Source organism: Lethenteron reissneri, chromosome 52, assembly GCF_015708825.2.
Source record: "Lethenteron reissneri isolate LAM-NWPU_2019-01 chromosome 52, ASM1570882v1, whole genome shotgun sequence".
Lineage (NCBI taxonomy): Eukaryota > Metazoa > Chordata > Hyperoartia > Petromyzontiformes > Petromyzontidae > Lethenteron > Lethenteron reissneri.
The window spans coordinates 4,477,997-4,491,769 of record NC_083830.1 but is presented as its reverse complement, the minus strand read 5'-3'; the positions used below and the strand labels follow the sequence as shown (position 1 = coordinate 4,491,769).

General features: G+C 48.2%; 1 protein-coding gene across 1 annotated transcript in view; it reads right to left on the bottom strand.

Moving 5' to 3' along the window:
- The window catches only part of VAC14 (VAC14 component of PIKFYVE complex), a 48,782-nt gene extending 42,340 nt beyond the window's left edge, over window positions 1–6,442 (bottom strand). The window contains exon 1 of the mRNA XM_061573498.1: window positions 5,207–6,442. Coding sequence (XP_061429482.1) covers window positions 5,207–5,310 — 104 coding nt within the window. The 5' untranslated portion in view covers window positions 5,311–6,442. The remainder of the gene's footprint in view (window positions 1–5,206) is intronic.
- Window positions 6,443–13,773: the final 7,331 nt, after the last annotated feature.

Sequence of the window (13,773 nt, the reverse complement as noted above, 5' to 3'; positions counted from 1 at the left end):
GGGGAACCTTTTTTCTGCCAAGGGCCATTTGGATATTTATAACATCATTCGCGGGCCATACAAAATTATCAACTTAAAAATTAGCCTATTATATTTGGTCAAACATTTAATTAACTCACCCCTAATGCGATGGCTGGAACTGCTTCTCTTTGGCGAGGCGTGCGTGATGTTAGCTGGTATTGATGATGTTGCTGCTACTCGCAACTGCTTTTCCAGGTTTGCTCCTAGATTTATTGAATTTCGAGTCCCACCTGCGGTTGCCTTGGCAGGGCCACACCAAATGATTTCGCGGGCCTTAAACGGCCCGCGGGCTGGACGTTCCCCATCCCTGCTGTACAGGGAAATGTTCAGGTGCATACGGCGTACAGCCGTTTCAATACGGGCAAAACATTTTTTTGTCTATTTGTTTGTGTTTCTTCCTTGTGATGGGACTTTGTAGGATGAACGTTGAGATGTATAAGGGCACGGGGTGAGCAATAAGGTCTGAATTGGTCTGTAATGAGGTAGGCACCGATAAGGGGTTGACAGGTATGGCACTCAAGAAACATCTAAAAGGCCGCTATCTGTGTTGGGACGGCTTTCGAGCAGCCCGGAGCTTTGCTCCATGCCTCAAAGTTGTTGACTTGTCTGCAATATCTGGCGCGTTATAAATGTCACCATTATTATTATTATTGAAGAAGACACCGAGTCCCTGGCCCATGTGTGCATTCTCGCCTCGTAGAATGAACGCTGGAGAAAAAAATAGACTTAAAAAGCACGCTCCGCTCCAAAGACAAACAGAGTTTGCGCATTCTTAGAGCGTTGAACGTTTATCGTAAACCTTTGTACACAAACTGCCTTATTCACAGCTGCGACCCCCCCCACCCCATGTGATTGAGGATAATAACTCCCATTGTTGGCAACCACCAGATATAATGGCTCGTGATGATTACGCGACTTGTATCGTGAGTCACGTGGTGCCGTTGTGAATGTGTGGAAGGGCGTCGAGGCAGAGCCGTGGTGAGATCGCGTGGCTCGCAATCGGACGTTCGGTTACATTCGCATACCTGTCAACCCCTTATCGGTAGTGCCCTACCTTATTACAGATCAATTCAGACCATATTGGTCACACCGTGCCCCTTATAGATCTCAACGTTCATCCTACACACGACACTATACACTAAACTCCATGATACAATACACTACACTACTATACACTACTACATACCTGTCAACCCCGTATCAGTGCCTACCTTATTTTATACAAGTAGCTCTTTTGCCCGTCCAAGGACGGGAATGTATTGCAGTAAATCCGAAATATTCAAAACTTGTTCAGCTCATGATTATTGAGGGGGGGTTGCCCCATGTGGAGTGACGTCACTCACTAATGGTTATTGGGGAGGGGTGCGGCATGTAGAGTGACGTCACCCCCTCATGGTTATTGGGGAGGGGTGCGGCATGTGGAGTAACATCACAGAGTACATGGTGGGCCACATGTCCAGAGACCCCCCATTTAATTATCTAAAACATAATATATTTTTATTATAAGTAAATTTTTTTTTTTAACATGAATATGCAAAGTAAAACAAGGTTCGGGCTCAATTAATTCGTCCATTAATTGGGGGGGGGTCTCAAGACATTTTGGACCACCCCTGTACAGCAAAGAGGACTATGCAAATACAAAGATCCCCCGTATAGCCTTAACAGACTTTTGGGGCAAGTGCTGTTAGCGAGCACCTATAAAGGCCAGAACGGCACGCGAGGGGGTGGGTGGCCAGCACCATGCCCGACCGCCTTTGTCTCCCTAGTGGCGATTTTTACACACCGCACCACGTGCTCGTTTGAGGCCGAGTCGACCTAGTGGAGGCCCAGGACCGGTTCAGATAATCGTCACTGGATGTTGGCCATGAGCGGCAATCAAACCCGGGTGGCCAGGTTCATAGCGCAGGGCGCTAACTGCTGCGCCACCACTCCCACAAATAACAGCAGCAACAACCGCCATTCGCCACTAAGTGGCGGTGACGTCACCACGGCGCTCGTGCCAGGCTACGTGCACGTTGAAGCCACGTGAAGTGTAAAACGCCCGCTGGCAGGTCACGGGGCAGACCCTGCAGGTGCCACGGGTCGACTGACTGAGATGACTGCTGGCCGATGAACCACCTGTGCCCCCTTACTGTGCCACAAATACAGGCACCACCACCACCAACATCTCCACTGCCACAAATTGACAAACGTGAGTCACATCTTCGTCGTAGTGTCTCGTAGCAGGTCGAGAAATTCACCAAGACGGAAACAGAGACAACTTCAAAGCATTCTAAACTATTTAACTAGTTTTTTATTTTACCAGGTAAAAGCTGTGTAGCTCTTTTTCAGACAGCGACCTGTCCCACAAATGATTGCTCAACCAAGGTGGCTTATCATGGCGTGGAAATTGATAGCAGCCAAATGTGGAGGGGAAAAACCCCGAGGAACCGGAGAAAAATCCACGCAACCAGGGTCAGAGACACGAAAACTCCAAACACCCAGCAGGCGTAGGCATTTACACTATGAAACCTCCATTACCAGTGGCAAAATATAGTAATAGGTTTTTACCCAATCAACTTCAAGGACAGTGTATATCATTATCAGAGTTGTTTATTTTTGTTTGCAATTTGACTACTTGTGTTGTGGTTATTGCAAACATGATGCCTTGTATAAAGGTGTCAATTTTTGTACCAGTTGAAAGGGTAAAAACCTATCACTATATTTTGCGACTGGTAATGGAGGTCTCAGTGTAAATGCTTACCCCGAGCTCTCAATACTCTGATAGTGCGCTGTTTTTGAGTTGTACGCCTTTTGGCGTCATCTGGTCCAACACCAATGGAGACTAGGCTCTAAGAAAAGCTGTCTCGGGTGTGGACCAATCAACTTCAAGGACAGTGCATATCATAATCAGAGTTGTTTCTTTTTGTTTGCATTTTGACTGCTTGTGTTGTGGTTATTGCAAACATGATGCCTTGTGATAATTGTTTTTTTACCCTTTAATCTGGCAACAAAACTGACACCTTTTTTACGAGGAGTCATGTTTGCATAGATCACAATACCTGCAGTCATAATGCAAACAAAAAACATAACTCTGATAATGTACGAGTTATGTTTTTTGTTTCCATTATGACTGCAGGTATTGTGGTCTATGCAAACATGACTCCTTGTAAAACAAGGTGTCAGTTTTGTTGCCAGATTAAAGGGTAAAAAAACAATTATCATATTTTTTACTGGAAAATGAGGTACCAATGGTGTATGCTGCCTTGTATAAAGGTGTCAGTTTTTTGTACCAGTTGAAAGGGTAAAAACCTATCACTATCCAGCAGGCGGGTCACAGGGACGGTATCGAACCCCAACACCCTCCTCCTCGAGACAGCCACTCAACGAGTCGAACCGAGACGTAGACACATTCTTGTAGACACCCTCCCCAATCGACACAAGGCTCCACAGGGACACGAATTCGCTCGTAACCGGCAGCACCCTCCAAGCCCTCCTCCTCCTCCTGTCCACACGTCATCAGTCGAGACACGGCAGCATCCATTGAGCCGGTGCTGACTGAGTAAAAGAAGAGGGCCCCCATTGGGACGGCCGTCATTAATTCTAGATTTGAAGCTTTCGTGACTGCAAGGATTCATACTCAGTTTTTTTTCGGTAAAATCACGTAGGTAAAAAATAATAAATAATAAAATAATAAATGAAAATAACTATTAAATCAATAAAAAAAATCTAAGAGTATGGGACGGCCGTCGTTTAGACGCCCCCCTCCCCCCCCCCCGTGAGATGACCCCTTCCGTGAGACAGACCCCTAGTAAGACAACATCCTTAGTTAGACAGCTCCTAGTCATATTAAACCCCTAGTAAGACAACATCCCTAGTGAGACAGCTCCTAGTAAGACAACATCTCTCGTGACACAGAGTGGCCAGCACCTCGTGACACAGACCCCTAGTAAGACAACATCCCTAGTTAGACAGCTCCTAGTAAGACAATATCACCCGTGAGACAGACCCTAGTGAGATTAAACCCCTAGTCAGACAAGACCCCCGGTGAGACAGATCTCATTCAGACAACCCCAGCGAGAGACATCAGCAGCAGCAGCTTCGTGAGACAACTCCACACACCGCACCCCTCCCGACCCCCACGGGGACGAGACATCAGCAGTGGTATCAGCAGCAGCAGCGGCATCAGCATCATCAGCAGCGGCATCAGCAGCAGTGGCATCAACATCAGCATCATCATCAGCAGCAGCAGCGGCATCAGAATCATCAGCGGCAGCAGCGGCATCAGCATCAGCGGCATCAGCATCATCATCATCATCAGCGGCATCAGCATCATCATCATCATCAGCGGCATCAGCATCATCATCAGCAGCGGCATCATCAGCATCACCATCATCAGTAGCGGCATCATTATCATCAGCAGCAGCAGCATCATCATTATCAGCGGCATCATCAGCATCAGTAGCGGCATCAGCATCAGTAGCGGCATCAGCATCAGCGGCATCAGCATCGGCATCAGCAGCGGCATCATCAGCATCACCATCATCAGTAGCTGCATCATTATCATCAGCAGCAGCATCATCATTATCAGCGGCATCATCAGCATCAGTAGCGGCATCAGCATCATCATCAGTAGCGACATCAGCATCATCATCAGCAGCGGCATCATCAGCATCACCATCATCAGTAGCGGCATCATTATCATCAGCAGCATCATCATTATCAGCGGCATCATCAGCATCAGTAGCGGCATCAGCATCATCATCAGCAGCGGCATCAGCATCATCATCAGCAGCGGCATCATCAGCATCACCATCATCAGTAGCGGCATCATTATCATCAGCAGCAGCATCATCATTATCAGCGGCATCAGCATCATCATCAGTAGCGGCATCAGCATCATCATCAGTAGCGGCATCAGCATCACCATCAGCGGCATCATCAGCATCAGCATCATCACCATCATCAGTAGCGGCATCATTATCATCAGCAGCATCATCATTATCAGCGGCATCAGCATCATCATCAGCAGCGGCATCATCAGCATCACCATCATCAGTAGCGGCATCATTATCATCAGCAGCAGCATCATTATCAGCGGCATCATCAGCATCAGTAGCGGCATCAGCATCATCATCAGCATAAGCATCAGCGGAAGCAGCGGCAGCATCATCAGCATCTACCACCAGCTACCACCACCACTCACTTTTCGATCTCCAGCGCCGCCACTTTGCGCTTCTCGTAGAGTTTGTCGTTGAGTGCGCGGACGATGGCCGGCGTGAGTGGAGCCAGCTCCTTGTCAGAGTTCATGGCGACGACGACGATGGAGGAGAAGCCGCTTCAACTCCCCCACAACTCGCTCTCTGTGTGTGTGTGTGCAGCAGGAGGAGGAGAGGAAACTCTCCCGGGTCGCTGTTACAGCAGGAGGTGGTGCGGTGGGGTTCGGGGTTGTTGCCGGCTGTGAACCTCTACCACCCCCCCCCTACCTACCTCGACTCTCTCCTCGTTCTCTCCTTGACTCTCTAACCCCCCCCCCCCCACTACATCGACTCTCTCCCAGACTTTCCTCTCGACTCTCTCTCTCCTTGACTCTTTTCTAGACTCTCTCCTCGACTCTCTCTCTCCTCGACTCTCTCTCTCCTCGACTCTCTCTCTCCTCGACTCTCTCCTCGACTCTTTTCTCGACTCTCTCTCTCCTCGACTCTTTTCTCGACTCTTTTCTCGACTCTCTTCTCGACTCTCTTCTCGACTCTCTTCTCGACTCTCTTCTCGACTCTCTTCTCGACTCTCTTCTCGACTCTCTCCTTGACTCTCTCCTTGACTCTCTCCCAGACTCTCTCTGCTTGACTCTCTCCCCTCGACTCTCTCTTCTCGACTCTGCCCCGCCTGGACTCTCACTCCCAGTGTCCTCTCTCTCTGTCTCTGTGTAAGGGAGAGGAAGGGGACTCTCTCGCTCTCTCGTTATTCAAGGAGTCGTTGTTGCCCGCTGTAACGCTGCCCTCGACTCTCTCCCTGCCGCTCTCTCCCCTCGACTCTCTCCTCGACTCTCTCCCAGACTCTCTACCCCCTACCTCGACTCTCTCCTCGACTCTCTCCCTGCCACTCTCTCCCCTCGACTCTCTCCGCTCTCTCGTCGCTCTCTCCCTGCTCTCGGCTTGACTCTCCCCGCTCTCTCTCCTTGACTCTCTCCTCGACTCTCGACTCCCTCCGTGCCACTCTCTCCCCTGTCGCTCTCTGCTTGACTCTCCCCGCTCTCTCCCCTTGACTCTCTCCTCGACTCTCCCCGCTCTCCCCTTGACTCTCTCTCCCCACACTCTCCTTGACTCTCTCCTCGACTCTCCCCGCTCTCTCTCCGCTCTCTCCTTGACTCTCTCCTCGACTTTCGACTCCCTCCGTGCCGCTCTCTCTCCCCGCCGGCCTCACTGAGCCGCCATGCCGAGTCCGCTCTGGAGCCCGCGGAGTCACGTGATCACCGCCACCACCACCACGCGGTCACGTGACGAGCGCGGCGAGAAAGCGATTCGCACGGAAATCGAAACTCGGCGATCCGATCCCTAGGAGCTGGGTGGGGGGCTTATGAAATTGATCAATCGATTGTCTATCGATTATTTATCTGAGAAGCGATTCTGTACGATTATAAACTCGTCCACTACGCGCGAACCGATTCGATCTACGGAGCTTGGCGGGGGGTGGGGCTTATGAAATGGATCGATTGTTAATCGATTCATGTCTGAGGCTAGAATCTGACGAATCTAAACTCGTCCACTACGCGCGATCCGATCCACGGACCGGTTGCTGGTTAATCGATATATCGATTAGCAATCGATTCATTTTCATTCATCTTCACGAATCTAAGCTCGATCGATTCGCGATCACTGAGCCCGATATCATCCGACGGTACTCATCGATTATCAATCGATGCTATTGATCGATTATATTTATCAATCGATGCGTCAATACGCCTCGATTACAAACGCAACATTTGAAACATGAACAATTCGAGTGGAATGGAGGAGGCCTCGTCTGTAGGACAGCCAACTGCTGTCGAGCGAGGCGTAACGAGGCCTAGATTAATCGATTAGTCATTGATAGATTAGTCATTGATTGATTAATGACTAATCTACGAGGCCTTGATTAATCAATGGCTAATCAATGACTTCAACATTAAGGGTGCTTGATTAATCAATGACTTGAACATTAAGGGGCCTTAATTAATCAATGACTATCTTCTTGGTTCTTTCGGTAAAGTCACGTAGAAGAGAAATAATAAAATAAAAATAAAACATAATGAATGAAACAGACGCTGTCTCCCCGACAGACCTGGTCTTCACCTGAGGACGGCTGCTTACGTTGTGGCCGAAACGTCGTGAGAATTATTTTATTATGTTTTATGTTTATTATTTTATTATTTCCATTCTACGTGACTTTACCGAAAGAACCAAGAAGATGAATCACTGCAGTCACGAAAGCTTTAAATCGGGCCTTAATTAATCAATGACTAATCTATGACTTAAACATTAAGGGGCCTTGCTAAATCTGGACCGTGAATCCCGGCAACTCGTGGAATCCCCTTGGTGGGTTAGAAGTGCAGTACAACCCGGGTCTATGCGTTAATTGTGTGTTGACCGACCCTCTGTGTTGCATTGCATTATATTTAGAAATTTTGCTAGATTTATTTGATTTAGTGTACTTTCTCTGTCTCCACTCGTTTTTGTCGTTCTTATGTTCTGCTCTCTCTGTGTGTCTCGGCTGTTGTCCATCTCCCTCTCTGCAGCGTGCCACTCATTGACATGCTAATTTCTCTAACCCCCCCCCCCCTCTACAGCGTGCCACTCATTGACATGCTAATTTCTCTAACCCCCCCCCCCCCTCTCTACAGCATGCCACTCATTGACATGCTAATTTCTCTAACCCCCCCCCCCTCTCTACAGCGTGCCACTCATTGACATGCTAATTTCTCTAACCCCGCCCTCTCTACAGCGTGCCACTCATTGACATGCTAATTTCTCTAACCCCGCCCTCTCTACAGCGTGCCACTCATTGACATGCTAATTTCTCTAACCCCCCCCCCCCTCTCTACAGCGTGCCACTCATTGACATGCTAATTTCTCTAACCCCGCCCTCTCTACAGCGTGCCACTCATTGACATGCTAATTTCTCTAACCCCCCCCCCTCTCTACAGCGTGCCACTCATTGACATGCTAATTTCTCTAACCCCGCCCTCTCTACAGCGTGCCACTCATTGACATGCTAATTTCTCTAACCCCCCCCCTCTCTACAGCGTGCCACTCATTGACATGCTAATTTATCTAACCCCGCCCTCTCTACAGCGTGCCACTCATTGACATGCTAATTTCTCTAACCCCCCCCCCCCTCTCTACAGCGTGCCACTCATTGACATGCTAATTTATCTACCCCCCCCCCTCTCTACAGCGTGCCACTCATTGACATGCTAATTTATCTAACCCCCCCCCCCCTCTCTACAGCGTGCCACTCATTGACATGCTAATTTCTCTAACCCTGCCCTCTCTACAGCGTCTCACTCATTGACATGCTAATTTCTCTAACCCCCCCCCCCCTCTCTACAGCGTGCCACTCATTGACATGCTAATTTCTCTAACCCCTCCCTCTCTCTCCGCCCCCGCCCCCTCTCTCTATTTAAGGCCTCGACACAGAGACGTGGTTTCTCTGTGTGCCTATGTACGTCTCTCTCCCTCTATGTATCTCTGTGATATCTGTCTCTACGTATATATCTGTCTACAGTATATGTCTCTGGTTCTGTGTTTTATCTCTCTCTCAAATTTAGCATTCTCAGGAAGAACGTAATCAACCAGGTAGGGTGTTGACTGTTATGTTATCCGACTCTCTGTTGTATTACATTACATTTCTAAGTATACTAGATTTGTGTTTCGATTCCATTTATACCTGATGATGATTGCTTGTGTTGCAATCGAAACGTCGTATGCTAGTATTTAATTTATTATTTTCTCTGTATACGTGACTTTACCGAAAGAACCCGGGTCTCTTGCTGCTGCTGCCCCTGCCCGCATTGATTCCGAATCTGTATTTATCCGGGAGAAATCCGATGAGCTATTAAGCTCTTTTTCACAGATGTCCAGGAGGGGGCGGGTCAGTAAGTTCCAACAAATAATATTTAAAAAACGATAGGAGTGCAAAGTTTAAAAAAGGTAAACACATCGCTGTAAAGGGGTCGTCCATAAATGACGTCACGCGATTTTGGACGATTTTGAACGATTTTTGACCGCCCCCCCCCCCTTCGTCACGCGGCGTCTCAAAAAGTCAGACCCCCCCTCAAATATGACGTCACAAAGCTCTGCCCCCCCCCCCCCAAAATAAAACCTGCTTCAAATCGCTTTAAGCTATTGTCATTGTAGTGTGTATTTAATGTGGCGCTGCACTCTGATGTTGTAGGAGAAAACATTTATTTAAAAGTCTATTTAATTAAGTAGAACGTGTTGTCTATATTTATTTAAAGTTGCGCATTTTGATGTGACGCCACATTTCTCAACCCCCCCCCCCCCTCGTCACACATCGTCACAAATGTCAGACCCCCCCCCCCTAGATGCGTGACGTCATTTATGGACGGCCCCAAAGCTTTCGTGACTGCAGAATTCATATATCTTGTGGTGCGATCGAAACGTCGTAGTTTTTTATTTGTTTTTGTTATGTTCTTTGAACCTATCTACGTGACTTTACCGGAAGACCCAAATAATAAATTATATATTTTTTAAATCAACTTGCCTCTTTTTCAGTATCCTTAAACTCAAGTGTTAATGATGCGATTTCGCTGCTGGAGAATATTGTAAGCAGCGCAATAGAGTCTTCGTAACTTTTATATTGCTTTGAAACAAAGAATATATTTACGTACTAGTTTGGCTGTGTCGGGTGGTGGCGGGTTTAACGACACATTCATATATATTTACGCGATCTAACCCAAAAAATATATGAGATTGGTCGCAAAAGCCAACGTGTATTAATACTCTTTGGTTTTTTCGGTAAAGTCACGTAGGTATAAAATAAATCACGACGTTTCGGGCGCAACACAAGCGTCCGTCTTCATGGATGTCTGCAGTCACGAAAGCTTCAAAACAATATTTAAAGGTATTGTTTGTTCCTTTCCACCCGGCGTTATTGATCTAACGTGACTTAATCAAATTTGTAGCGGTTCTGCCTTGTCCCCTCTCCTCCCGTCGTTTGAATCCTTTCGAGGTGGGGAGATCGGCTAATTAGACAACAACAATAACAACAATAATAATAACAAAGTTCAGATACGGTGAGCAGACTCTGCAGTTGTGTTCCGTCCTCGCGAGGGCGACTCGACAACGGCTGAACACCCAGGTGGGTGCGCGGGTTTGTGTAACGTCAAACACTTTATTTTAAAGGCCCTCTTAAGAACGGGCAAACATTTGCTGTATGTGCAATGGCGATCAAAGGATACCCACAGCGTGGCAACACCGCAGAAAAATTCCTCCGTTCAAAATCCGCCCAAATCTAAACCGGGGGACGTGCCTCGGACCTCTCTCTCCCTTGAACGCAGAGGCTCCAATCTGATCAGCATCGCCTGATCTTAATCAAAATAATAAAACAACGCAGCTGGATACCCGTGGCTCTGCAACACATTCCTGCAGAGGGAGCTGGTAGGAACATTGGGTTGCTCGGTCAATGGCCAGGGTCAACGGCGGCGTGGTGGATTCCGAAAATATGGCCGACTGTGAGGGCGGACACAAGCCGGCGTGAGTAGGTTAAACGTTGAGTTTTATAAGGGCACCACGGGGTGACCAGCGCCTCCCCACCCAGCCCCACCCCTCCCATTCTCCCCACCCAGCCCCTCCTCACCCTCCCCACCCAGCCCCTCCCTGCACGACGGACGGACGGACACAAGAATCCCCTGTGGGCTGGTGTAACCAGGAGGTTCCTACCAGTAAAAGTGTGTCTTAGGTTCCCATATGCTACAGAGTGCACAACTATACGCGGTTGTGATTAACCGCAGGCGAGCTCACAGCAGCTACATTCACCCCTCCAGAATCACGCGATGTCTGTGTCACTCCCATTACAAAAAAAACATTCAGGAAAGTGGTTTATCAGTTATGAAGGAAACCGTCAGACTTTTCCACTACAACACCGCAACGAGACGACCCGGCATCTGGACCCAAGTAGACCTAATTTGTTATGCCACTTCCTTTGATGGCTTGGCACAGCGGCTTGCACACCGCGCTGAGCACCCAGCAACCTCAGTTGGATATTCCCGGCCACGGCCAAAATCCTCACAGCGGCGTTTGGTTGACCATCTAACAAAGGTGATCACCGCATTGCATGCTTTCAGATGCACTTCTGCGGCCATCTGGAACGCTCTTCCTTCCGATATTCGGAAACCACTGGAGCTATGCACTTTTAAATCTAAAATTTAAAACGAATTACTTTAGAACTGATTTTTGTGTTTAGTTTGTTGTCCTTTCCCTGCACCTCCGATTAGCACGGTTGGCTACGTACGGCGTGAAAGAAGTTCAACATACTTTGAGGTCGAGCATCTATTTACATCGATGCTTCATTGCAGGCCTGACTTGGCAGCGTGCTAACCACTGTGCTACCACTCCCTCTGCTGGCACATTATGGTTCTACAGTAAATTATACTGATAGGAACCACCTGGTTCCACCAGCCCACAGGGGATTATTGTGTCCGTCCGTCCATCGTGCATCCAAAAATGGGAGGGGTGGGGCTGGTGGGAGTTGGGAGGGGTGGGGCTGGGTGGGGAGGGGCTGGTCACCCCGTGGTGCTCTTATAAAACTCAACGTTTAACCTACTTACGCCGGCTTGTGCCCGCCCTCACAGTCGACCATATTTGCGGAATACACCACGCCGCCGTTGACCCTGGCCATTGACCGAGCAACCCAACGTTCCTACCAGCTCCCTCCGCAGGAATGTGTTCAATCCTGCCGACGAGACTCAGATCGTCAAAAAACACCCGGACCTGAGTTCGCCTGCCAGAAAACTTTGTTCCAAAGAAATCTCGCAGGCAGCCGACGAGCTACAGCGTTCGTTTATTTTTAAGCTTGTGAAACAGAAGACGCGTTAAATGTCGATTGAAAGCTTTCGTGACTGCAGGGATTCATATTTTTGGTTATTTCGGTAAAGTCACGTAGAAGGGAAATAATAAAATAAGAAAAAGAAAAATAATATACATTTTTTTTTTTTATTATTTCCCTTCTACGTTACTTTACCGAAAGAACCAAGAAGAAGAAGACGCGTTCTCTCGATTGCTGTACTGAGTCGCCCGTGAGAATGTATTTTGGCAGCACACCCTTCATGAGTGACACAATCGTTGGTGCTGACTCAGGCACTCTCATGCAAAACCAGCCCCGGTATAACCACCCGGCCACTTTAACAATGTAACTCTTCAAACGTGTGTAGGGGGGACTTGGGGAACGCTTCCCAGAAGGAAATTGGGAATTCACCTCTCATCCCCGGATTCACGCACACAACGGGACGGCCTTAGGCGGAGTTTGACTTCTATATTTGGAGGGGGGTGAGGCATGGGGTTTGCTTTGTCCCTTCACTGGAACAAACTTCCCTTTCACATTAAACAGTCACCTTTGTCAACTAGTGTCCGCTCCGCACTCAGAACTCACTTATTGTTCACGAGCTCACCATCCCCCCCCCTCCCCCATGAATCTCACCCTCATAACCACCACCGTAAATTTCCCCTCTTCATATTCGCATTGTGTGGCTTTCACTCATTAAACCCGTTCGTTCAGTCCATTCATTATCATTCGCCGTCATCAATTTCGCTTTCACCGAATTCACACATCGTCACAGATTCACCCCCTATTGCTTCCTCTCATCGATTCCATTCACCTCGTGACCCACTATTACATCCATTCGTTGTACCGTCGTTAATTCTGTGTGGTTCGCCTTGGATAAGGCGCGCGGGTGCATATAATTAACACGAAATTAATTTGTTCCTTCATTGTAAACTACTGAAAGTAAATTAATAAAGGTGCCCAGTTTGCAAACCTGTCAACTCCTCATCAATGCCGAAGCTTATTACGAACCAACGCAGACACTATTGGTCACCCCGTGTCATTTTAAATCTCAATGTACATCCTACAAAGTTCCATCACAGGTGAGAAACACAAACAAATAGACAACAACAACAACAACAAGAAAACTCAATGTCCCTAAACAAGAATACGGGGTGAGCCATACGGGTTTGTCAGCTGTGAGTTTGGGGGGGCCTTGCCCCCCCCCCACATCCACCGTGCCCCCACCGCAAACTCCACCCATTGGGGGACACTTAGTGCTAAACTGCCTGTATCGCCGGATCTCTCCTTCACAAGGGGTTTGGGGCCGTCCATAAATGACATCACGCACCTGGGGAGGGGGGGGGGGGTCAGACATTTGTGACGATGTGTGACGAGGGGGGGGGGGGTTGAGAAATGTGACGTCACATCAAAATGCGCAACTTTTAATAAATATAGACAACACGTTCTGCTTAATGAAATAGACTTTTTAATAAATGTTTTCTCCTACAACATCAGAGTGCAGCGGCACATTAAATACGCACTACAATGACAATAGTTTAAAGCGATTTGAAGCATGTTTTATTTGGGGGGGGGGGGCAGAGCTTTGTGACGTCATATTTGAGGGGGGGGGGTCTGACTTTTTGTGACGCCGTGTGACGATGGGGGGGGGGGGTCAAAAAACGTCCAAAATCGCGTGACGTCATTTATGGACGGCCCCTTTGCTCGGTACAC